This window comes from Erinaceus europaeus, chromosome 2 (genome assembly GCF_950295315.1).
Source record: "Erinaceus europaeus chromosome 2, mEriEur2.1, whole genome shotgun sequence".
NCBI classification, from domain to species: domain Eukaryota; kingdom Metazoa; phylum Chordata; class Mammalia; order Eulipotyphla; family Erinaceidae; genus Erinaceus; species Erinaceus europaeus.
In genome coordinates, this window is record NC_080163.1 from 181,266,629 (window position 1) to 181,288,852 (window position 22,224).

A 22,224-nucleotide genomic window follows, 5' to 3' on the forward strand; every position below is an offset into this window, starting at 1 on the left:
ACCGGCTACCTTTGAGTTCAACGCACAGTTGAGTGGTGTTTCTTTCAGTCGGTTCTGGACTTCTGTGGATGCTCCGTTTTGTAGCAAGGTCTCTATGATACCTTGGTAGCCCCATCGTGCAGCTATGTGCAAGGGGGTGTCTCCTTTCTCATTGCCAATATCTAGTCTGCAGGCATCGTAGTAGACCAAAGCCTTCACACACTGCAAAGACATTGGACAAATCCCACTATGAGTTTCCATACCAAACCTGGGGCGTGCTCTTACACTCCACAGCCTCAGCACACATCTACAATCAATCATGGCTCCATTCCGAGCAAATGTGCAGTAACTGAGTCAGAAATTCCAGGGCTGCAGGTTACCTAGCCAGGACATAGCATTCTTTTCGACAGAACCCAAGTGTCAACCAATAAGAGAAGGCTGAAGAAAATGCTGCTGGGAGGGGGTCAGGCGGGAGCACAGTGGGTTAAGCACACATAGCACCAAGCGCCAGGACCGGCATTAAAGATCCCGGTTCGAGCCCCCAGCTCCCCACCTGCAGGGAAGTCACATCACAGGTGGTGAAGCAGGTCTGTGGGTGTCTATCTTTCTCTCCCCCTCTCTCTCCAGTTCTCTCTGTCCTCTCCAACAACAATGATAGAACTAACAACAGTAATAATAACAACAATAAACAAGTGCAACAAAAAGGAAAAAATGGCCTCAGGAGCAGTGGATTCATACTGCAGGCACCAAGTGCCAGCTACAACCCTGGAGGCAAAAAAAAAAAAAAAAAAAAACGTAGGCTTGGGGCCAGCTGGTGGCATACCTGATTGAGTACACATATTACAAGGACCTGGGCTCGAGCCCCCAGTCCCCACCTGCAGGGGGAAAGCTTTGCGAGCAGTGAAGCAGTGTTGCAAGTATTTCTCTGCCTCTCCCTCTCTTATTTCCTCTACCCCTCTCAATTTCTATCTGTCTCTACTCAATAAATGAAGATTATACATATGTATATATAGGCCATGGGAGCCGGATGGCAGCACACCTGATTGAGCACACAGGTTACAATATGCAAGGACCCAGGTTCGAGCCCCCAGTCCCCGCCTAAAAGGGGAAAGCTTTGCAAGTGGTAAAGCAGGGCTGCAGGTGCCTTTCCATCTATCTCCCTCTCTAGCAGCCCCCTCTTTGTCGATTTCTCGCTTTCTCTATCCAATAAATAAGTAAAGATCATAAAAAATTTATATAAATATATATGGGCGTGATACTGTTTTGTGTAACATCTCAACTCGACTTCTGGATAAATCCACCTACTTATATACAAATCTCCTATTACTGTGGAGAGAACTGGGAGAAAGAGTGGTAGGAAAAAGGGAACACACAGTCAACATTATATGAAAATAGCAAGGATGCCTGTTATTACTGAAGAAATGTAAAATATAAAAACTTTTAATCAGGGGCTGGGTGGTGGCATACACATTACCATGGGCAAGGACCCAGGTTCGAGCCTCTACTCCCTGCAGGTATCTAGCGTTTTCTTTCCCTTCCTATCTCCCCCTTGCCTCTCAATTTCTCTCTGTCCTATCAAATAAAACATAAAGAAACCAAGTTGGGGGGGAGTTGGCTGTTAGGAGTGGCCATTAAAAAAAAAAAAAAACCTGTACATCCAGTAAGCAAATGGTAGTGACCTGAAAATGAATTAATTTCAGGATAAGACAATGAACAACTGAGTTTTAGACTTTTGTTGTTTCGATGGAGCTCTGTGGTAAAGTTTAAAAAATTTTTTTTTAATATTTGAGTGGTCTGGGAGGTGACATAGTGGATAAAGCACTGGACTCTCAAGCATGAGGTCTTGAGTTCGATCCCTGGCAGCACATGTACCAGAGTGATATCTGGTTCTTTCTCTCTCTTCCTATCTTTCTCATGAATGAATAAATAAATTTAAAAAAAAAATGAGTGTGTACACACCTGCAAGTCAACATCTAAAAAAAAAAAAACAACAAAAAATATTTATTTGACAGAGATAAATAAACTGAGAGGGGAGACGGAGACAGAGAGACACCTGCAGCCCTGCTTCACCACTTGTGAAGCTGCCCCCCTTGCAGGTGAGGGGACCAGGGGCTTGAACCCAGGTCCTCTGCGCTGTAATGTGAGTGCATAATTTAACCAGGTGGGCCACCGCCTGTCCAGTTTTTTAAATCTAAAACACCACACACCAAGTATAAGTATTTCAGTAATTGTCAACATCAGTGCCACAGTACACTAGCTGGAAATTTCATATCTCTCCACGCGTGCGTGAGAAAAGATGCAAGAGTGGCTCCCAGGACAGAAAGCCGCACTTACGTCTTCGTGTCCATAGGTGCAGGCCAGGTGCAAGGGGGTGTTGCCATTGTTGTCGGGGACCTCGGGGTCTGCTTTGTAGTGCAGTAGCAGCAGCTTGCAAAGAGAGGAGAGAGCGGATGAATACCCAGACCACCACAAGAATGGGCACAGGCTTCCACTGGAAATAGGGCCTGGAATCTCACATGGGGAAGTTACCGGCTGAATCCATTTTCAGTCTTATTTACGGTTATGATAAGTAAAATAATATCACCTCATCTACACTGACAAAAAGTTCAAAGGGGGCTGGGTGGTGACACCCAGTTAAGCACACGTTTGAGGACCTGAGTTCAAACTCCCGTTCCCCCATCTGCAGGGTGGAAGTTTCACAAGCCGTGAAGCAGGTCTGCAGATGTCTATCTCTCCCCCTCTCTCTTCCCTCTCAATTTCTCTCTGTCCTGTCCAATAAAAAGAGAGAGGGCGAAAAAATGGCTGGCAGGAGGAGTGGATTTGTAGTGCCAGCACCTGTGATAATCCTCGTGGCAAAAAAAAAAAAAAAGAGTTCCAGGGAGTCAGGCGGTAGCACAGCGGGTTAAGCGCACATGGCGCAAAGCGCAAGGACCGGCATAAGGATCCCGGTTCAAGCCCCCGGCTCCCCACCTGCAGGGGAGTCGCTTCACAGGCGGTGAAGCAGGTCTGCAGGTGTCTCTCTTTCTCTCCCCCTCTGTCTTCCCCTCCTCTTTCCATTTCTCTCAGTCCTATCCATCAACGACAACATCAACAACAATAACTACAACAACAATAAAAAAAAAACAAGGGCAACAAAAAGAAAATAAATAAATAAAAAGAGTTCCAAGGTTAAAAAACCTACACATCCCTTGCCCCTCACCCAAATGATGGCGATATTTCAAACAGAGACCGGACATTCCATCCAGGGGACAGGGCACCCACAGAGAGGGTACTCCAGACTCCCATCCCTCCTGTGCCATAGCGGGGACAGCGTGGAACACAGTGTATTAACCCCACACAACTGTGTGGTCTAAGCATGGAGCTCAGCCAAATGCCCCCACGGGGGTGGTCCTGCTTCTCACCGTCACATTCTGAAAGCCTTTCTGACATGCCAGGTGAAGTGGAGTTGACCCATGATAGTCCATAGCGTTCACCACAGCGCCTTTGGAGACCAGGAGGTCAATGAGGGAGGCCTGCCCTACAGAACAGAAGGACTTTACAATGGAGAAGGAGCGAGGAGGTGCCTCCCAAACCTATTCTAGCCTCCTGTTCTCTGGTATGACACTGGGACTGGTGGTGGTGGGGTTTCTGTCTGTCACAGAAGTCCCTGAGCTAGTATCAAGTCTAACTCTGCAGACTGAGAACACTATGGGGTGGCCATTATATGCCCAGTCTAGTTCATGTCTCAGCAAGCAAAGGGAGTGGGTGAGAGTCTGAGCGGGCTCCTCCCCGACCACAGATGAGTCCACAGTCACCCATTTATAAGGTGGACTATTGCACAACTAGTAACAAAAAAAATACAAGGATAAAAGTATTCATAGGGAGGGACCAGTAGTGGCTCACCTAGTAGAGTTTACATGCTACTATGCACAAGGATCCAGGTTCAAGCCCCAGCCCACCACATGGGAAAAGTGCATGGTGTAGTGGTGATGAAGCGTTTCCCGTTCTTTCTCTGTTTCTACCTCTCTATCTCTGTCTTTCATCCTTTATTGAAAAAGGAAAAGGAAAAAAGGGAGGGGGTCAGATAGCGCACCCAGTTAAGTGCGCAAGAACCTGGGTTCAAGCTCCCACTTCCCTTGTGCTTTGTGCCATGTGCGCTTAACCCGCTGCACTACTGCCCGGCCCCTAAGCTCCCACTTCCCATGTGTAGGAGGGAAAGCTTCATGTGTGTTGAAGTGGGGCTACAGGTGTCTCTCTGTGTCTTTCTCTATCTCCCCCTCCCTTCTCAATTTCTCTGTCTCTATCCAGTAGTAAATAAAATTAAAAAGAAAACAGTATGATTTCACACTATCAGGCATGGCAGACTCATGGATACAGAAGTGTGATCTCACGTTGGTGGGATAGCGGTGAGCATAGCTGCCTTCCAGAAGTATGATCTCTGGGAGGGCCAGTGAGATAGCTCACCTGGATAGTGTGTCTGCTTTGCTATGCCTGTAAAAAAGGATCAAGCATGAAGCCACTACACTAAGAGAAGTTTCAGTGCAGTGCTGTCCTTCTCTCTCTACTCATGTCTCTCTCCCTACCTAAACAAACAAAAAAAAAAAGTTAGCTCAGAGCGGTAAAGCCCAGTGAGATGATGAAAAAAGAAAATGATTTCTGGGAGACAGAAAGATGGCAAGTGTTACTAGGGAAGTTCTTGTTTTCTAGTTTGAATGTGTACTTTAAAAGACAGTAAGGCTTTGGGGCCCAGGCGGCTAGCCCACACATTATCATGCACAAGGACCTGGGTTCAAGCCCCCAGTCCCCACTTGTGGGGGGGGGGGAAGCTTTGCAAGTGGGCTGCAGATGTCTCATTCTCTCTCCCTCTCAGTATGCCCTCTCCCTCTTGATTTTTCTTTGTCTCTACCCAATAAATGAATTGACAGTAGGACTATTTTTTAAAAGTAGGACTATCAGAACTCAGTTCTGCACAAGAAGCCAGAGCTAAACAATGTTCTGGTAAAGGGAAGGGGGGTGGGAAGAAGAGAAAAGAAAAGAAAAGAAAAGAAAAGAAAAGAAAAGGAAAGGAAAGGAAAGGAAAGGAAAGGAAAGGAAAGGAAAGGAAAGGAAAGGAAAGGAAAGGAAAGGAAAGGAAAGAAAAGCAGTGCACTATCCAATTGAGCAATGTTTGGTGTCTTACACCAAAGCGAAGGACACGAGAGGAGAGAAAGGGATAGGATAGAGGGGGCTCTGGGCTCCTGGTATATAGTCTCAGTGGAGAAGGACCCACGTTGGGGGAGATGTCTTACAACCATCTGTCATGGGGAGATAAGAGGCTGGAACTATGCATCAACAACTATTTTGTGGGGGGGAATTTAAAAAATATATTTATTTATTTATTCCCTTTGGTTGCCCTTGTGCTATTGTTGTAGCTATTATTGTTGTTGTTACTGATGTCGTCATAGTCGTTGTTGAATAGGACAGGGAGAAATGGAGAGAGGAGGGGAAGACAGAGAAGGGAAGAGAAAGATAGACACCTGCAGACCTGCTTCACTGCTTGTGAAGCAACCCCCCTGCAGGTGGGGAGCCGGGGGCTGGAATCAAGATCCTTATGCTGGTCCTTGTGCTTTGCGCCACCTGTGCTTAGCCCACGGCGCTACCGCCCATCTCCTGTGGGAGGAAGTTTTTTTTCCAAAGGACCCAATTCTAAGACCATTCTCGCAGCTTAGATTCATGCTTTTCCTTGCTGGACCACCAGCCCCTGACAATGTGAGGGGTTTGCATGTTGAGGGCTCTTCTCCGGCAAAGCCCTTTCCACCACCCCACTCAGCTAGGTAACTGCCTGTGTGCAGTCTCTTTGCCTTGACAACCCACGAAGCCAGCCTGAGTTGACATACCACAGAGGGCAGCCACATGGAGCGGTGTATGACCCCTGTCATCTCTGGAGAATGGAGTGACAACTGAGGGGTCATTTAGTCTCCTGGAAAGAGAGAAAAAAGAGAGATAAGGATATTCCCCCAGGAAAGGCATGGTCACACCTCTCCCGAACCAGGCTGGCCATATGGGGTCCTGAGACTAGAAGACAGATCTCAGGGGTGACCCGAGCTGTGTCTCATCCTCTGTGTGTGGAGAAGATCCCATCCCTTCTCTGTTGCCCACTGGGTAACTAGATGTAGTACCCTGTCCTGCTGTACTTCCTATTCCTCTAGGCCTTGATGCCCAGCAAAACAGCCTGACAAAGATAAAGAGAGTCCCAATAAGGTTACTAGGCAAAGGTGAAATTTCCTCTTTCTGAGACTGGGGCTGCCAGCCTCCTGGGTTGGAGCCCAGAATATTCAAAACATCTTTTTTTAAATTGCCACCAGGGGCTCGGTGCCTATATGGCAAATCTACTACTCCTGGCAGCCATTCTACCCCACCTCCTTTTTTTTTTTATAATTTGTTAAGAAAGATAAAATTTGAGAGAGAAAAGGTGAGAAGAGAGGAAGAGAGAAAGAGAGACACCTGGGGGGGCAGGCAGTGGTGCACTCAGTTAAGAGCATATAGTATTAAGGGGGGGGGGGCAGGCGGTAGCGCAGTGGGTTAAGTGCACATCATGTAAAGTGCAAGTACCAGCATAAGGATCCTGGTTCGAGCCCCTGGATCCCCACCTGCAGGGGTGTCGCTTCACAAGCGGTGAAGCAGGTCTGCAGGTATCTTTCTCTTCCCTTCTCTGTCTTCCCCTCCTCTCTCCATTTGTCTCTGTCCTATCCAACAATAATGACAGCAATAACAATACTATTAACAACAACAATAAACAACAAGGGCAACAAAAGGGGAAAAAAATGGCCTCCAAGAGCAGTGAATTCATAGTGCAGACACCGAGCCCCAGCAAAAAAAAAAAAAAAAAGAAAAGAGACAGCATATAGTATTAAGCACAAGGACCCGCACAGGATCTGGTTTCAAGCCCCCGGCTCCCCACCTGCAAGGGGGGGGGGGCCGCTTCACAAGTGGTGAAGCAGGTCTGCAGGTGTCTTTCTCTCCCCTTCTCTGTCTTCCCCTCCCCTCTCAACTTCTCTCTGTCCTATCCAATAAAATGGAAAAAATGGCTGCCAGGAGCAGTGGATTCAGTGTCGGCACTGAGCCCAAGTGATAACTCTGGAGGAAGGAAGGATAGGAAGGAAGGATAGGAAGGAAGAATAGGAAGGAAGGAAGGAAGGAAGGAAGGAAGGAAGGAAGGAAGGAAGGAAGGAAGGAAGGGAGAGAGGGAGGGAGAGAGGGAGGGAGGGAGAAACAGAGAAAGAGAAAGAAAAAAGAAAGAGAGACACCTGCAGACCTGCTTCACTGTTTGTGAAACACCCCGCATGCAGGTAGGAAGCTGGTCCTCACACATGGTAATGTCAGGGCTTAACCAGGTGCATCCCTGCCTAGCCCTTGCTCTGACCATCTTTATTCCATCAGGTTCTCTGTAAAGGTGAAGGTTACTGTCTCTACTGGACAGCAGAGGAAGGAAAGTGTGTCGAAGATTAAGTTCCTTATTCAAAATTGCATGAGCGACAGGGGAAAAGTCCCACTCAGACCAGTAGTGGTAAGCCTCCGTGAGACCCTGCCTACCCGGAGACGAGCTTCTCACAGTCATCACAGAAGCACAGGGGGTGACACATCTTCTGGACAGTGTCTTTATCCTGGTCTTCTTGACTCAGAAGTCTCTCCACTTCCTTCTGGTTACCTGCTGCGATGTGCTGAGGGTCATCAAAGATCACATCAGTGTTAAGAAAGCATGTGCTCTTTAAGGCGTGACTTTTTGTTAGCATCTCTACAGAAATGCATATCTGTGTGTGTGGATGAAACACTCCGGGAACCGTTTCCAAACAATCCAGGAATACAAGCAGGGGAGAGAGCATAATGATTACGAAAACAGACTTTCATGTCTGTGGCACCAAAGGTCCCAGGTTCGATTCCCAGCACCACTATAAAGCCAGAGCAGAATAGTGCTCTGATAAGACAAACAAGTCAATCCAGGAGGATGTGGAAAGTGAGTGCTGAGGGGATGGAGCAAGGCCTGAAGAAGGCCACGTGGAACTCTGTCCACAGTACTCCTCTTTTATTGTTGCAGACATTAGAAAGTTCCCATTAGGGAGTCGAGAGGTAGCACAGCAGGTTAAGCGCAGGTGGCGCAGAGCACAAGGACCGGCATAAGGATCCCAGTTTGAGCCCCCGGCTCCCCACCTGCAGGGGAGTCGCTTCACAGGCGGTGAAACAAGTGTGCAGGTGTCTTTCTCTCCCCCTCCTCTTTCCATTTCTCTCTGTCCTATCCAACAACAACGACATCAATAATAACTACAATGATGAACAACAAGGGCACCAAAAGGGAAAATAAACAATAAAGAAAAAAAATAGCATCATAGAGAGAGCACTCTTTAAAAAAAAAAAAAGAAAAAGAAAAAGAAAGTTCCCATTAAGAGAAAAACAACATGACAAAATTCCCAGAGCAGCAGAAGCAGGGGGCAATACAACCTGAACCCAGTATAGAGTTTGATACCTCCCTCGAGAAAGCCTAGGTCCTCTCCTCTTGTACCATAGGAGTGTCGCAGTTTGGGAGGTGGGGGTGGGGGTGGTGAGTTACAATTAGCAGGAAACCAGTCAGCAAACTATCCAGCAGGGCCCAGCTCTGAGATTCCTGGATGCATTCCCCTGAGGGAGTGAGATATTCTAGGGAGCACTCACCCCAGGAGGCTCTCGGCTCCCTTCAGCCGAGAAGTACCAGCCAGCTCCTCAGGAGACCCATCCTTACTGATTGCCTCCCAAGGCACCAAGCTAGCCTCCTAGTGGTGTTTCAGCCCTGAGCAGGAGAAGCTGTCTGCATGTGCTCTGTGATCAACCATCAGTGATCCAGGAGAGGCGTCGGCTCCAACGGGGCTACCAGGGAGGAATCTCTTGGGGATCAGGAGGTAGTGCACCCGGCTGGGGCACACGTTACCATGCACAAGGACCTCGGTTTGAGCCCCTGCTCCCTACCTGCAGGGGGAACCCTTCATAAGCACGAAAGCAGGTCTGTAGTTGTCTCTCTTTCTCCCTATCTCCCCTTCACCTCTCAATTTCTCTGTCCCATCAAATAAAATAGAAAAACAAAAAACAAAAAAATGGCCGTGGGGAGTGGTGACTTCATAGTGCACCGAACCCTAGAGTTAACTAACATTGGTCACAATGAAAAATAAATAAACTTATTATAAATAATTATTAATTATTATAAATAAATTATTGAAGAATAAGTTGTACATATTTCTCCAAAGCAGTTACAGACAGCAGCTCAGGCAGAGAATTCTGTGCTTGGAAACCCAGTGCCCTTAATGTGCCATCCAGAGTGACTACAACATATTATGTAAGGGGAAGATGAGCAGACCTGTGGATTCCCTGTAGCACGGGGTCAGAGGAGATAGTGCAGTGGTAACACATCAGACTTTCAGGCCTGAGAGTCAGAAGTTCCAGGTTCAAAACCTGGCACCACCATATGCTGGAGGCTAAGCAGTACTCTGGCCTCTCAGTCTCAACTCTCACTTATGCAAAAAAGCATATCTTATTTAAAAAAAAAAAACAGCATTGGATAGGAAAGATAGGTCACCTGGGAAGGCAACTATGCTCACCACTATACCACCAACACGGATAGACCACCTGGGAAAGGGCCTGTTTTGGTATGTGTATAACTCAGGTTCAAGCCCGGCCCCCACCACACTATGGTTCAGCACTGTGGTTTCCATCTTTCCCTCTGTCTCTCTACCTGATTTAAAAAAAAAAAAGTCAAGAGTCAGGCGGTAGCGCAGTGGGTTAAGTGCATGTGGCACAAAGCGCAAGGACCGGCATGAGGATCCAGTTCGAGCCCCAATTTGAGCCCCCAGCTCCCCACCTACAATGGAGTCGCTTCACAGGTGGTGAAGCAGGTCTGCAGGTGTCTTTCTTTCTCTCCCCTTCCTCTCTCCATTTCTCTCTGTCCTACCCAACAACAATGACATCAGTAACAATAACTACACCAATAAAAGAACAAGGGCAACAAAAGGGAATAATTTTTTTTAAAAAGTCAACTGGAGTGCTGAAGCCCTGGTGATGACAAAAACAGACAAATGGCATTCCTCTGGCTGAGCACAAACTCCAGCATAGCCCCGAATCCAGCCTCCTGGATTCTTCTGAGATGCTGGAGGTTCTGAAAGATGGCTGCCCCTCACACACCCATGCCCACGCACTTCTTGATGTCGTACCTTAAACAGGCAGTCAATGGGGGTCGAAGTCATCTGAGAGAGCAAACTCATTCTCTGCTTAAGGAACAGTCTGTCGCCAAATCCCTCAGACTCCTGCAGGAAAAACCCAACAGTCTGCTTAATCACAAAAGATCCATCAGAACACAGGCCCCAAGAAGAGTTGTCTTGTTTCCCCAGAGCAGAGTCTGAGCCTCTCTCTCCCCTCTCACTAAGCAGTTCCTTTCCCCTGCTTGGCCAAGAGGAGGGCTTCCTCTTATCTTCCCAGGAAGTGGCAGTTCTGAGGACAGTCTCTCTGCAGGGTGTGTGGAATGTGTCCTCTCCACATGTGGAATGTAGCAGGCACATGCCATCACCCCCTAGATGGAAGCCTGGGCTGTACTTCCTAGTCACCTGACTGGGGCACAAGAACCTCAGTTTGAGGCCCCACTCCCCATCGACAGGGGGAATCCTTCATAAGCACAAAAGCAGGTCTGCAGTTGTCTCTCTTTCTCCCTATTTCCCCTTCACCTCTCAAATTTGTCTCTGTCCCATCAAATAAAATAGAAAAAGATGGCTGAGGGTGGTGGTGATTTCATAGTGCACCAGAGCCCTAGAGATAACTAACATGGGTCGCAATGAAAAATAAATAAGTAAAATGGTCACCACTTCCTCTCTCAAACTTCTGCCTTGAGACAGCTTGCCCATACCCCCTGCCCCTGCACTTGCACCCTATTTTCTAGGGAAGATTCACAAACAGTGAAGCATCGCTGCAGGTGGCTCTCTTTCTCCCTCTTTATCTCCCCCATCCCTCTCAATTTCTCTATTTCTTTTTTTTCTTTTTTCTTTTATTTATTTATTCCCTTTTGTTGCCCTTATTGTTGTAGTTATTATTGTTGTTATTGTTGGATAGGACAGAGAGAAATGGAGAGAGGAGGGGAAGACAGAGAAGGGAAGAGAAAGACAGACACCTGCAAACCTGCTTCACCACTTGTGAAGCAACTCCCCTGCAGGTGGGGAGCCAGGGGCTCGAACCAGGGTCCTTATGCCGGTCCTTGCACTTTGTGCCACCTGCGCTTAACCCACTGCGCTACTGGCTGACTCCCCAATTTCTCTATTTCTATCCTAAATAAATAAAATAAAATAAAATTTTAAAAAATAGTTTTGAGAGAAAATCCTGGGCAGAAGGGACATCTTACCAGTGGCTTCACAGAGAGGCTTCCTTGTCGGATATATTCAATTGCAGCCTCAACAGAAGTCAGGCAGTATCCTAATTCATCCTTCGCCGAACTGCTAAATCTGAAGTGTTTGATATAACTCAAATTTGCCATCCTAAAAAGACAAAGATACTATTATTTGATTGCTGCAGATACCATTAAAATATTTCTGCAGCGTTCATGTTACTACTGACTAGGGTGACTGGGGGCTGGGAAGTTGACAGCGGACCTCCCTTCGTCTCCATTTAGAATGGATGCGATGAGGGAAATAAATAAAAGTGCTGGCTACTTTCCTGAGGTCGGTTAAGTTTTTAGAAAGCTGTTTACTGAAAGTGAGCTGTGAGAAGGGCATGAGCTTTGGAGTCAGTCAGTTCCCCACTGGAGTCAGTTTCCCACTTTGCCTGACTGGCTGTGTGCTCTAGAGTAAGAATGATAAGCTCTCTAGGCCTCAGCTTCCTCAGCTGTAATGGGGGAAGAGTCACCTGCCCCCATTGCAGAATGAAAGGAGGACAGGCAGTGCCCCTGGCTCAGAAAAGACACTCCATTTCCTAGAGTTACACTCAAGTCACAACAGAATAGCGCTGCCATTCTGAAGAAGTATTTTAGCAAAAATTGTTACCAATTAGGGATCTCTGTCTTCACAAGCAAATATAGCAGGACTGACAGCAGATCATCAGCACACACGGTCTCCAAGTTAACTGCAAGGGGGAGACACGTTCAAAGCCATCATGAGACTCAAGTGGGCCAAGGAGCACATCAGCTCCCCACCCCCACTCAGCCCAGTAAGATTACACAGCAGGGAGAAATTCCACTGCACAATCTCCTTTGCCGTGTCTTGAATAGGTGTCAGATTCAAAGGGAAAATGAATACCAGACATTCTCCGGACACCTGCACAAGAAGGAAACCCCAAGAAGACCACCTCTCACCACCTTCCTGGATGGATAAAGGGCCCAGGGAAGTTGGTGACAGTAGACACAAAGTGCACCTTCCTTTGCCTCTACTCTCCCGAGATCATTTTCATGGAACACATTGCAGAGCCTGATGCTGTTGTCATTTTGAGACTTTGTTTTATTGATCCATTCACACATTTTAAAAAATGCAAACAGCACCCACACTGTTAACCGTGACAGCCCCTCCCAGCCCCACTACCCTGTCTTCTTCCGGATTCTCCGGCAGTTTCTTCCTGCACACTTTGCAGAGAGGTCGGCAGTAAAGCCACCAGTGCATGTTTGGCTACAGGGCCAACGCCCTCTTCTGAAAAGAACTACAGTTGGCTGTGTTCCAGCTACACTCCTGTCTATTCCACTCACTAAGCTTGAAAGCTCATCCCCCATCTAACAGACACAGGTGTGCCCCCTCTCTTCCATTTTACTAATTTTGCTTAACCTCTTACAATAGGTTTTTTTTTTTTTTTGGGGGGGGTTGTTTGTTTGTTTTTTAATCAGGGCACTGGTCAGTTCTGGTTTATGGTGGTGCAGGGGATTGAACCTGGGACTCTGGAGCCTCAGGCACTTTTTTTTTTTTTAACTCTATGCAATACTAGGGAGAACAGAGCCAACCTGGCTCTAGTTATGAAGGTTTTTTTGTATTTATTTATTTACTTATTTAAGAGAGAGATGCAGATAGAGAGAGACACAGAGAAAAAACACCAGAGCACTGCTCAGCTCTGGCTTATGGTAGTGCAGGGGGACTGAACCTGGGACTTTGAAGTCTCAGGCGTGAGAGTCTGTTTGCGTAACCATTATGCTATCTCCCTCACCCTTTTGTTTGCATGTGTGTTCATTTAGATAGAAACAGAGAATGAAAGAGACCACAACACCAAAGCATCCTTCAGTGCAGTGGGGGCCAGGCTCGAACCTGGGTCTAGCACATGACACAGCAGAGCCCAGTCCAGATGAGCTATCTCACTAGTCCCTGGTTCTAGTTTTGTTTTGTTTTTTAATATTTATTTATTTATTTATTCCCTTTTGTTGCCCTTGTTGTTTTATTGTTGTAGTTATTACTGATGTTGTCGTTGTTAGATAGGAACAGAGAAATGGAGAGAAGAGAGGAAGACAGAGAGGGGGAGAGAAAGATAGACACCTGCAGACCTGCTTCACCACCTGTGAAGCGACTCCCCTACAGGTGGGGAGCCAAGGGCTCGAATCGGGATCCTTATGCCAGTCCTTGCACTTTGCGCCAAGTGCACTTAACCCACTGCACTACCACCCGACTCCCCCATGGTTCTAGTTTTAAGAGCGTTGTTCTCCATAATCCTTTTCTTACCCTAGTGGTGCCTAACCTGCCCCTCTCATTCCCCTCACTGGGTACCCACTCATCAGAACTATGCTCACACTGGAATGCCCCTCTGCTCCATCAGCCCATCTAAAGACCTTCCTTACAAGATGACACTGCTCTGTAATAGACATTTACATCTGCAATTAAGCATCTACCCACCACCAGGCCTTTCCCCCAGCACACACCTCTCTGGCTGGGAGACTGTGTAATCAGCTGCACCACTTTTCGCAGACAAACCAGCTTCTGTTGTGGGGATGTGCACTTGTTCAACTGAGCCAGTTCCCTCTTGGCACGTGGTATATTGAAGCTGCAATATACAATTTGCAAAGTGACAACGCCACAGCATGAATGCCCTTCTTCCTTGCTCTAGCAACGAAGTTCAGGTGTGCATGTCTTTTTTTTTTTTTTTGACAATTGTGGCTCTTTTTGTTTTTTTACTTTTTTTCAATATTTATTTATTTCCTTTTGTTGCCCTTGTAATATTGTTGTAGTTATTGTTGTTGTTGTTGGATAGGACAGAGAGAAATGGAGAGAGGAGGGGAAGACAGAGAGGGGGAGAGAAAGATAAACACCTGCAGACCTGCTTCACCGCTTGTGAAGCGACTCCCCTGCAGGTGAGGAGCTGGGGGCTTGAACAGGGATCCTTATGCCGGTCCTTGCGTTTTACATCACCTGTGCTACCACCCGACTCCAGGTGTGCATGTCTTACAACAAACTGCAGGTAATGAAAAATAAAAAAAGAAACTCCAGGAGGCAGGAGGGCTGAGTGGTGGCACACCTTGTTGAGTGCACATGTTACAGTGCACAAGGAGGTGGGTTCGAGCCCCTCATCCCAACCTGAAGGAGAAAAGTTTTGTGAGTGGTGAAGCAGGGCTGCAGGTGTCTCTCTTATCTTCCCTTTCCCTTCCGATTTCTGAGTGTCTCTATCTAATAAATAAATAGATAATAATAATAAAAAGAACTCAGAGGGAGTCAGGCGGTAGCGCAGCAGGTTAAGCGCAGGTGGTGCAAAGTGCAAGGACCGGCAAAAGAACCCCGGTTTGATCCCCTGGCTCTCCACCTGCAGGGGAGTCACTTCACAAGTGGTGAAGCAGGTCTGCAGGTGTCTATCTTTCTCTACTCCTCTCTGTCTTCCCCTCCTCTCTCAGTTTCTCTCTGTCCTATCCAACCACGATGACATCAATAATAACCACAACAATAAAGCAACAAGGGCAACAAAAGGGAATAAATAAATATAAAAAAAAAATCTTAAAAAAGAAACAGAAGTGTTTTTATTCAAGTCAGTGGCTAAGCATGACAACTTAAAAGTCCCCTTTATCCTGTAACCTTATAAACAACTATTTCTTTCCTTCCTTCCTTCTTTCCTCCCTCCCTCCCTTCCTTCCCTCCTTCCTTCCTTTTATATGATAGAGACAGAAAAAAAGAAGGAGGGGAATAGAGTCAGGCATTGGCGCACCTGGCTAAGCACTCACATTACAGTGTGCAAGGATGCAGGTTCAAGCCCTTGCTCCCCACCTGCAGAGGGAAAACTCCACAAATGGTGAAACAGAGCTGCAGATGTCTCTCTTCCTCTCTACCTCCCCTCCCCTTCTCAACTTCCTCAATCCAAAAATAAATAAAAATGTCTTTTTAAAGAGAGGGAGTGAAAGAGAGACTGCTGCATCACTGTTTCACCACTTAAAAAGCTTCTCCCCTGCAGGTGAGAACGAAAGGCTTGAACCCAGGTCCTTGAGCATCTTAATGTGCGCACTTTGCCCTTTTAGCTAGGTCACCTGCTGGCTCCTCATAAATCACTATTAAATCTAATAAAACACAAAGACAAGTCCCATTCAGGCTGCCAGGTGACAGAGTTGCATCAGAAAATCAGAAACAGGGGGTCGGGCGGTAGCACAGTGGGTTAAGCGCACATGGTGCAAAGCGCAAGAACCGGCATAAGTATCCCGGTTCGAGCCCCCAGCTCCCCACCTGCAGGGGAGTCGCTTTACAGGCAATGAAGCAGGTCTGTAGGTGTCTGTCTTTCTCTCCCCCCTCTGTCTTCTCCTCCTCTCTCCATTTCTCTCTGTCCTATCCAACAATGAATGACATCAACAACAACAATAATAACCACAACAAGGCTACAACAAGGGCAACAAAAGGGGGGAAAATGGTCTCCAGGAGCAGTGGATTCATAGTGCAGGCACTGAGCCCCAGCAATAACCCTGGAGGCAAAAAAAAAAAAAATCAGAAACAAAAAAACTGTTGTTGTTAATCCTTATCCCAGAGTGAAGTAACTCAAAGTGAAAAACAAGTTTAAACATAAACAATTTAGATATTTTCATATCCTAATGAAATTGAAATTGCTTACAAGTGATACTAAAATCCATTCAAAAGGAGGTGATCAGATGGCAGGCTCCTTCAGATGGACAGGTGAGGAGAAGGCATCTGCATGGGTCTCCCACCTGGGGGCGCTGTGTGTCCACCTAGGGACCAGCTGTGTAGAACCCCCACCCCTGTTAACTTCTACCCAGCTGACACACTGTCACACAAGTGCAGTTGACAGCACCAAGCCCACCTGCCCAGTATCTCTGATCTGAAGCAACTGTATGCTGGGCTGGGGAAGATAGCATAATGATTATTCAAAAAAGAATCTGATTGGGAGTCAGGCGGTAGCACAGCGGGTTAAGCGCAGATGGGGCAAAGCACAAGGACCAGCATAAGGATCCCGGTTCGAGCCTCCTGCTCCCCACCTGCAGGGGAGTCACTTCACAGGCCGTGAAGCAGGTCTGCAGGTCTCTATTTTTCTCTCCCCCTCTCTGTCTTGCCCTCCTCTCTCCATTTCTCTCTGTCCTATCCAACAACGACATCAACAACAGTAATAACTACAACAATAAAACAACGAGGGCAACAAAAGGGAATAAATAAATAAATATTTTTTAAAAATCTGATGCCTGAAGTACCAAAGGTCCCAGGTTCAAGCCCCAGTGCTCTCATTGCTACTTAGTGTGAGCTAAGTCACATCAATGGGCCACTGCCAAGGGCCCTGATTCCAGGAGACAATGGCACCTAGTCTGTGGGGACATTACCTGCTATAGCGCCACCCTTACCTGAATTCAGGCTTCACACCAATATCTTTCTGCTGAATATCTTGAAGGCTTCTTGTGATTTTGTTAAAGGCCGCATCCTAACAACAGATTTTTAAGGAAGCATCAGGGGTCTAGAAGAAAAGCACAAAGCAAGGCTTCCATCCTGAATGGTGACAATTTTAGAACCTACCTCACTGGCTTCCATGGTCCCCACGTATCTGAAGATCAGATCATAGATGTCGTGATGGACATACATCTGTGAAGCCAATGGAGTCCAGTTGAGGTGTGTCAGGGGAGGAGGTGGGCAACAAGGGCAGCTACCCCCCTCCCCTGGGACGACTCCTCCACCTTTACCTCCACTGCCTGTTTCATCAGGTTCATCTGGGCCTCCTGCTTAGCCAGCATTTTCTAGAAGACCAGGAAAGGAGGTTTAGAGAGCGGGGTCTACATGAGGGCAAAAGATAGGTCCCTCTGCTTTGTTGTCACAGCCACTCACCAAGTGAGAGTCCCTCAGGAGCTGCTGGAGGCATTTGGTGTAGAGAGAGTTCACAGAGTCCTGTAGATACAGAGCAGACACAGGTCACTTGGAGGCCAGGACCCAAAAACCAGGGCAAGTAACGTAGCCCGGGACAAGAAGTGTTACAGGAGGGATTTCTTGGCTGACAAGCTTTCAGTGCTAATGCAACTTGATCAAGTACAAGATCTTTGATTTTCAGATTTCTTTCATTTTTTTTTTATTGCCACCAGGGTTTTCGATGGGGCTCAGTGCCAATACTACTGTTCCCAAAGGCCAGTTTTTCCTTTTTTTTTTTTTTTCTCTTTCTGTCTAATATTTATTAAATAGGACAAAGAAATTGAGAGGGGGAGATAAAGAGAGGGAAAGAGATAATTGCACACTTGCTTCACCATTTGTGAAGTGTGTCCCCCTGTGGGTGGGAAGTGGAGGCTCAAACCTGTGTATGGGCATTTAACCAAGTATGCCACCACCCGGCCCCCAAATATCTTTATTTTTCATAAGACAGAGAGAAATTGAGAGATGAGGGGGAGATACAGAGAGAGACTTGCAGCACTGCTTCACCACTCATGAAGCTTCCGCCCTACAGAGGCTTGAGCCTGGTAAACTCAACTGGGTGTACCACTGCCTGGTTCCCCATCCCTCCCTACCCTTTTTTTTTTTAAAGATTTTATTTTTTATTTTATTTTATTTATTCCCTTTTGTTGCCCTTGTTTTATTGTTGTTGTTATTGATGTCATAGTTGGATAGGACAGAGAGAAATGGAGAGAGGAAGGAAAGACAGAGAGAGGGAGAGAAAGATAAGACACCTGCAGACCTGCTTTACCGCCCATGAAGCGACTCCCCTGCTGGTGGGGAGCCAGGGGTCTCGAACCGGGATCCTTACGCTGGTCTTTACGCTTTGCGCCACCTGCACTTAACCCGCTGCACTACAGCCTGACTCCCCCCACCTTTATTTTTTATGACATCATTTTTTTTTCTTTACTGAAGAAATTAAAAGTTGACAGTTAATACTTTAATCTGTACATGTGCAACATTTCTCAGTTTTCCACATAACAGTCTAACCGCCCCCCTACACACACACATACCTCCGTCCTGTTCTGCCATCATGTTCCAGGACCTGAACACTCCCTTCCACCCATCTTTTTACTTTGGTGCAATACACCAGCCCATCCCCCTTGGCTTCACGGGCGCTGACAGACGACCCGGGACTCATGGTTGAGCTGTAGGCAGTATCTCTTTATTCATGCAGGACGCAGCAAATCTAAGCCGAGCTAGACTAAACTAAAACTAACTTACTTGCCAAGTAGGATGTAAACAGGATGTGATGTAGAGAGGGTAGAGAGAAAAGTGACTGGTGAAAATCAGGGTGTGACAAGGAGAGGGGGCGGAGCAAAAACACATCATGAACCAGTGGGATTAAAACAATGCCCTGCAGGGGTTATCTAAATAGAATACAGTGGTTATGTAAATAGAATACAGTGTTAAGCAGGGGGGATTAAAGCAAATGAAACAGAAGGGGTTTTCAGAAGCAGAATTAGAAGCATACCAACACCCCCCACACACACACACACACACACACACACACATACACTTTTCCCCCCTTTTTGTTGCCCTTGTTGTTGTTTATTGTTGTCTTTGTTGGATAGGACAGGGAGAAATAGAGAGGGGAGGGGAAGACAGAGAAGGGGAGAGAAAGATAGACACTTGCAGACCTGCTTCACTGCCTGTGAAGTGACTCCCTTGCAGGTGAAGAGCCGGGGGCTCGAACCGGGATCTTCACGCCAGTCCTTGCGCTTTGCGCCACGTGCGCTTAACCTGCCTGCGCTACCACCCAACTCCCCACACTTTCTTTTTTAAGTGTAATGGGAATAGGAAAGAATTCCCCATGGGGTTAACATAATAATAGCATTCATTTCCCACACTTCTCCACAGCTATCAAGCCTTCCACAGTGGCTGAAGCTGCATTTATAATGACAAACATTAAGGCAGATTCCCACTGGTGGGGGAAGCGAAATATCCACGTGAGCCCAGAGGATGAACTTCAGAATAAAATGTAGCTACTGACTATGTGGTGACGGAGGCTCTTCCTTTCACATTCCCTGAAAGTGCGTTGGAAAGAGGCGATACTTCTGTCAAATCTCTCGGAGTGTCTTCCCAAAAACTCTCTCACATCGTCGATAGTTTTCAGGGAAAAGGGATCTGAGGGTGCTGAAGGCTCTTCTGAAAGAGAGACAGAATCTGCACTGGGGAGGTGGCTCAGTGGGTAGGGTAGAGAAAAAGAGACAGAGGGTCAGGCTGGCTGAAGCCTTTGCTATTTTTGCTTCATAGGCACGGTTAACCACATCCCTTGTCCTGTTCCCATGGGTCTGGGGTCCCATCTTCTTTTTTTTTTTTTTTTTTAGTTTTTATTTATAAGAAGGAAGCACTGACAAAAACCATAGGACAATTCCACACAATTCCCACCACCAGAACTCCATATCCCATTCCCTTCCCTGATAGCTTTCCTATGCTTTATCCCTCTGGGAGTATGGACCCAGGGTCATTATGGGGTGCAGAAGGTGGGAGGTCTGGCTTCTGTAATTGCTTCCCTGCTGAACATGGGGGGGGGGGGGTTCCCATCTTCTACTTATTTCAAGCTACAAGGAAGCCCAGAGTTTAAAGGGTCTGTTCCCCTCACAACTCTTTCTGAGGACAAACCCTGAGTTATTGGGGACTGTGGACATGAAACCTCTGAGACTCTGGTTCCTGACAATAACGCCCTCAGAGCACATTTGGTATCTTAAATGTTATCTCTAGTTTTTGTAGCAAATGAGGAATCATTATTACACAAAAGCAAGACCTCAGAAGCCACACAGTAGTGGAGCACAGTGGGTAATGATGTGGCAAGAGCTAACCCTACCTAGAGCTGAAGCCCAGAGGCACAGCCAAGGCTTCCACAACACTCACACTGAGGTGTGTGTGAATGTGATGGTGCCTCCCAAAACTAATACCCAACCTGGGTAACCTTGCGCAGCTCAATCCACTTTTTTTGAATTTTTTTTCCTTTTTTAAAAATATTTATTTATTCCCTTTTGTTGCCTTTGTTGTTGTTATTGATGTTGTCATTGTTGGATAGGACAGAGAGAAATGGAGAGAGATGGGGAAGACAGAGAAGAGGAGAGAAAGACAGACACCTGCAGACCTGCTTCACCGGCTGTGAAGCAACTTCCCTGCAGGTGGGGAGCCAGGACTCAAACTGGGATCCTTACACCGGTCCTTGGGCTTTGTCACTTTTTTTTTTAACTTTTTTTTATTTGATTCCCTCCCCCCCTTTGTTGCCCTTGTTTTATTGCTGTTGTTATTGATGTTGTCATTGTTGGATAGGACAGAAAGAAATGCAGAGAGGAGGAGAAGACAGAGGGGGAGAGAAAGATAGACAGACACCTGCAGACCTGCTTCACAGCTTGTGAAGCGAATCCACTACAGGTTGGGAGCTGGGGGCTCAAACCGGGATCCCTGTCTGTGCGTTTCGTGCCGTGTGCACTTAACCCGCTGCATTACCACCCCACCCCCACACCGAATCCACTTCTGAGCTCAGGGCAGCCTCTTGGTCAAGTTCACTGTGCAGGTTTCCAGAGGGCTCTTGAGAGTTTTACGGAGTTATTTCTAACAGAAATGCCAGGAGGAAAGGCAACAAACACGATTTTCCAAACCCAGGGAGAGCCTCGCAGAGGATACCTGAACTCTCTCTCTTTTCCAAAGGGTGGGCTATGCACAAGATGCTGAAACTCTCTTCTTTCTCATTGTAGAAAGTTTCTTCGAAGAGGATGGGCACTGAGAGAAGACAGGCAAAACCAGCTCCTAATTTTATCTTGTTTCCTTGTATAAAGACATCCTGGAATAAAAGGAGTCATCACTGTACCAGCAGCTGGTGATAACCATCAACCCCTTTTGGTCTGGCCCCCAGTACAGCACTTCTAAAGGGGCACTTTACCCAATCTGTCTGTGTGGCCAATGTGAGTTTGTGGGGGGAAAAAAAACAACTTCTATCTGATGTTTTATCACTATCATGCTTTCTCCCCCACTCCCCCACCCCCAGAGCTGTGGCTCTACAATACCCTGATCCTTTTTTGACATTACCATTGAAAAACCATCAGACCGTTCCGTGTGTAGAAGAAAACGTATACGCTCCAGAAAAAGAAACATAAAAAGGTTTCACTAAGTCATTAACTCAGAGGTCTAAGTGATCTGGTGCTGCAGTGCAGATGGGGCTTCAGTTTTCTGAGCCAATGTGTCCAGGATAGGCTGGAGCCTCTGAGATCTTTATTAGTTGAGGACACATAAACCAACAAGTCACAGGCAACAGTGGTAGACACCCCCATGGCAGGACGAGAGCAGCATGGTTCATGAGTTACAGGGGTGCTGACTGGCCCACCTGATACGCTGGTGACCCTGTAGCCCACCCCTCTCCCCCGAACCCCCCCTCTCTCTTTCTTGCCCATGAGTCTCAGCTTCCAACTCCAAGGGATCAAGTCACAGCACCAGCACCCTGGGATCTAGAACCAGTCCTACCATGGAAAGGAACCTCCTCTCACAGACTCTATCTTCTGCCATTAGAAGAAAAAAAAAAAAAAAAAAGTAATGGGGGTCAGCATGGTGGCACACCAGGTTAAGTGCACATTTTACCATGTGAAAGGACCTGGGTTTTAGCCCCCGCTCCCCACCTGCAGGGGGTAAGCTTCATGAACAGTGAAGCAGATCTGCAGGTGTCTCTCTGCCTCTCTCCCTCTCTGTAACCCCTCCCCACTTAATTTCTCTTTGTCCTGTCAAATAAAAAATAGAAAGAGAGAAAGAAAGAATGAGAGAAAGACAGAAAGGGGAGTCGAGCAGTTGTGCAGCAGGTAAAGCGAACATGGCACAAAGCGCAAGGACCAGCATAAGAATCCTGGTTCGAGTCCCCGGCTCCCCACCTGCAGGGAAGTCGCTTCACAAGGGGTAAAGCAGGTCTGCAAGTGTCTGTCTTTCT

The 22,224-nt window shown here is 47.0% G+C and overlaps 1 protein-coding gene across 4 annotated transcripts in view; it reads right to left on the reverse strand.

Annotated features, from left to right (window-relative positions):
• ANKRD27 (ankyrin repeat domain 27) overlaps positions 1 to 22,224 on the reverse strand; it is a 64,795-nt gene that overhangs the window by 26,388 nt on the left and 16,183 nt on the right. For 3 of the 4 annotated variants that reach the window (XM_007539462.3, XM_060185665.1, XM_060185664.1), the window contains 15 exons: positions 20,937 to 21,093; positions 19,285 to 19,439; positions 17,199 to 17,258; positions 17,057 to 17,110; positions 16,893 to 16,958; positions 16,724 to 16,800; positions 13,826 to 13,947; positions 11,982 to 12,060; positions 11,345 to 11,477; positions 10,170 to 10,262; positions 7,531 to 7,658; positions 5,835 to 5,917; positions 3,381 to 3,496; positions 2,314 to 2,406; positions 10 to 201 (listed from right to left, as the gene is read on the reverse strand). In XM_007539462.3, coding sequence (XP_007539524.1) covers positions 10 to 201; positions 2,314 to 2,406; positions 3,381 to 3,496; positions 5,835 to 5,917; positions 7,531 to 7,658; positions 10,170 to 10,262; positions 11,345 to 11,477; positions 11,982 to 12,060; positions 13,826 to 13,947; positions 16,724 to 16,800; positions 16,893 to 16,958; positions 17,057 to 17,110; positions 17,199 to 17,258; positions 19,285 to 19,439; positions 20,937 to 21,093 — 1,608 coding nt within the window. The remainder of the gene's footprint in view (positions 1 to 9; positions 202 to 2,313; positions 2,407 to 3,380; positions 3,497 to 5,834; positions 5,918 to 7,530; positions 7,659 to 10,169; positions 10,263 to 11,344; positions 11,478 to 11,981; positions 12,061 to 13,825; positions 13,948 to 16,723; positions 16,801 to 16,892; positions 16,959 to 17,056; positions 17,111 to 17,198; positions 17,259 to 19,284; positions 19,440 to 20,936; positions 21,094 to 22,224) is intronic. The other variant, XM_060185666.1, reaches the window with a different exon arrangement.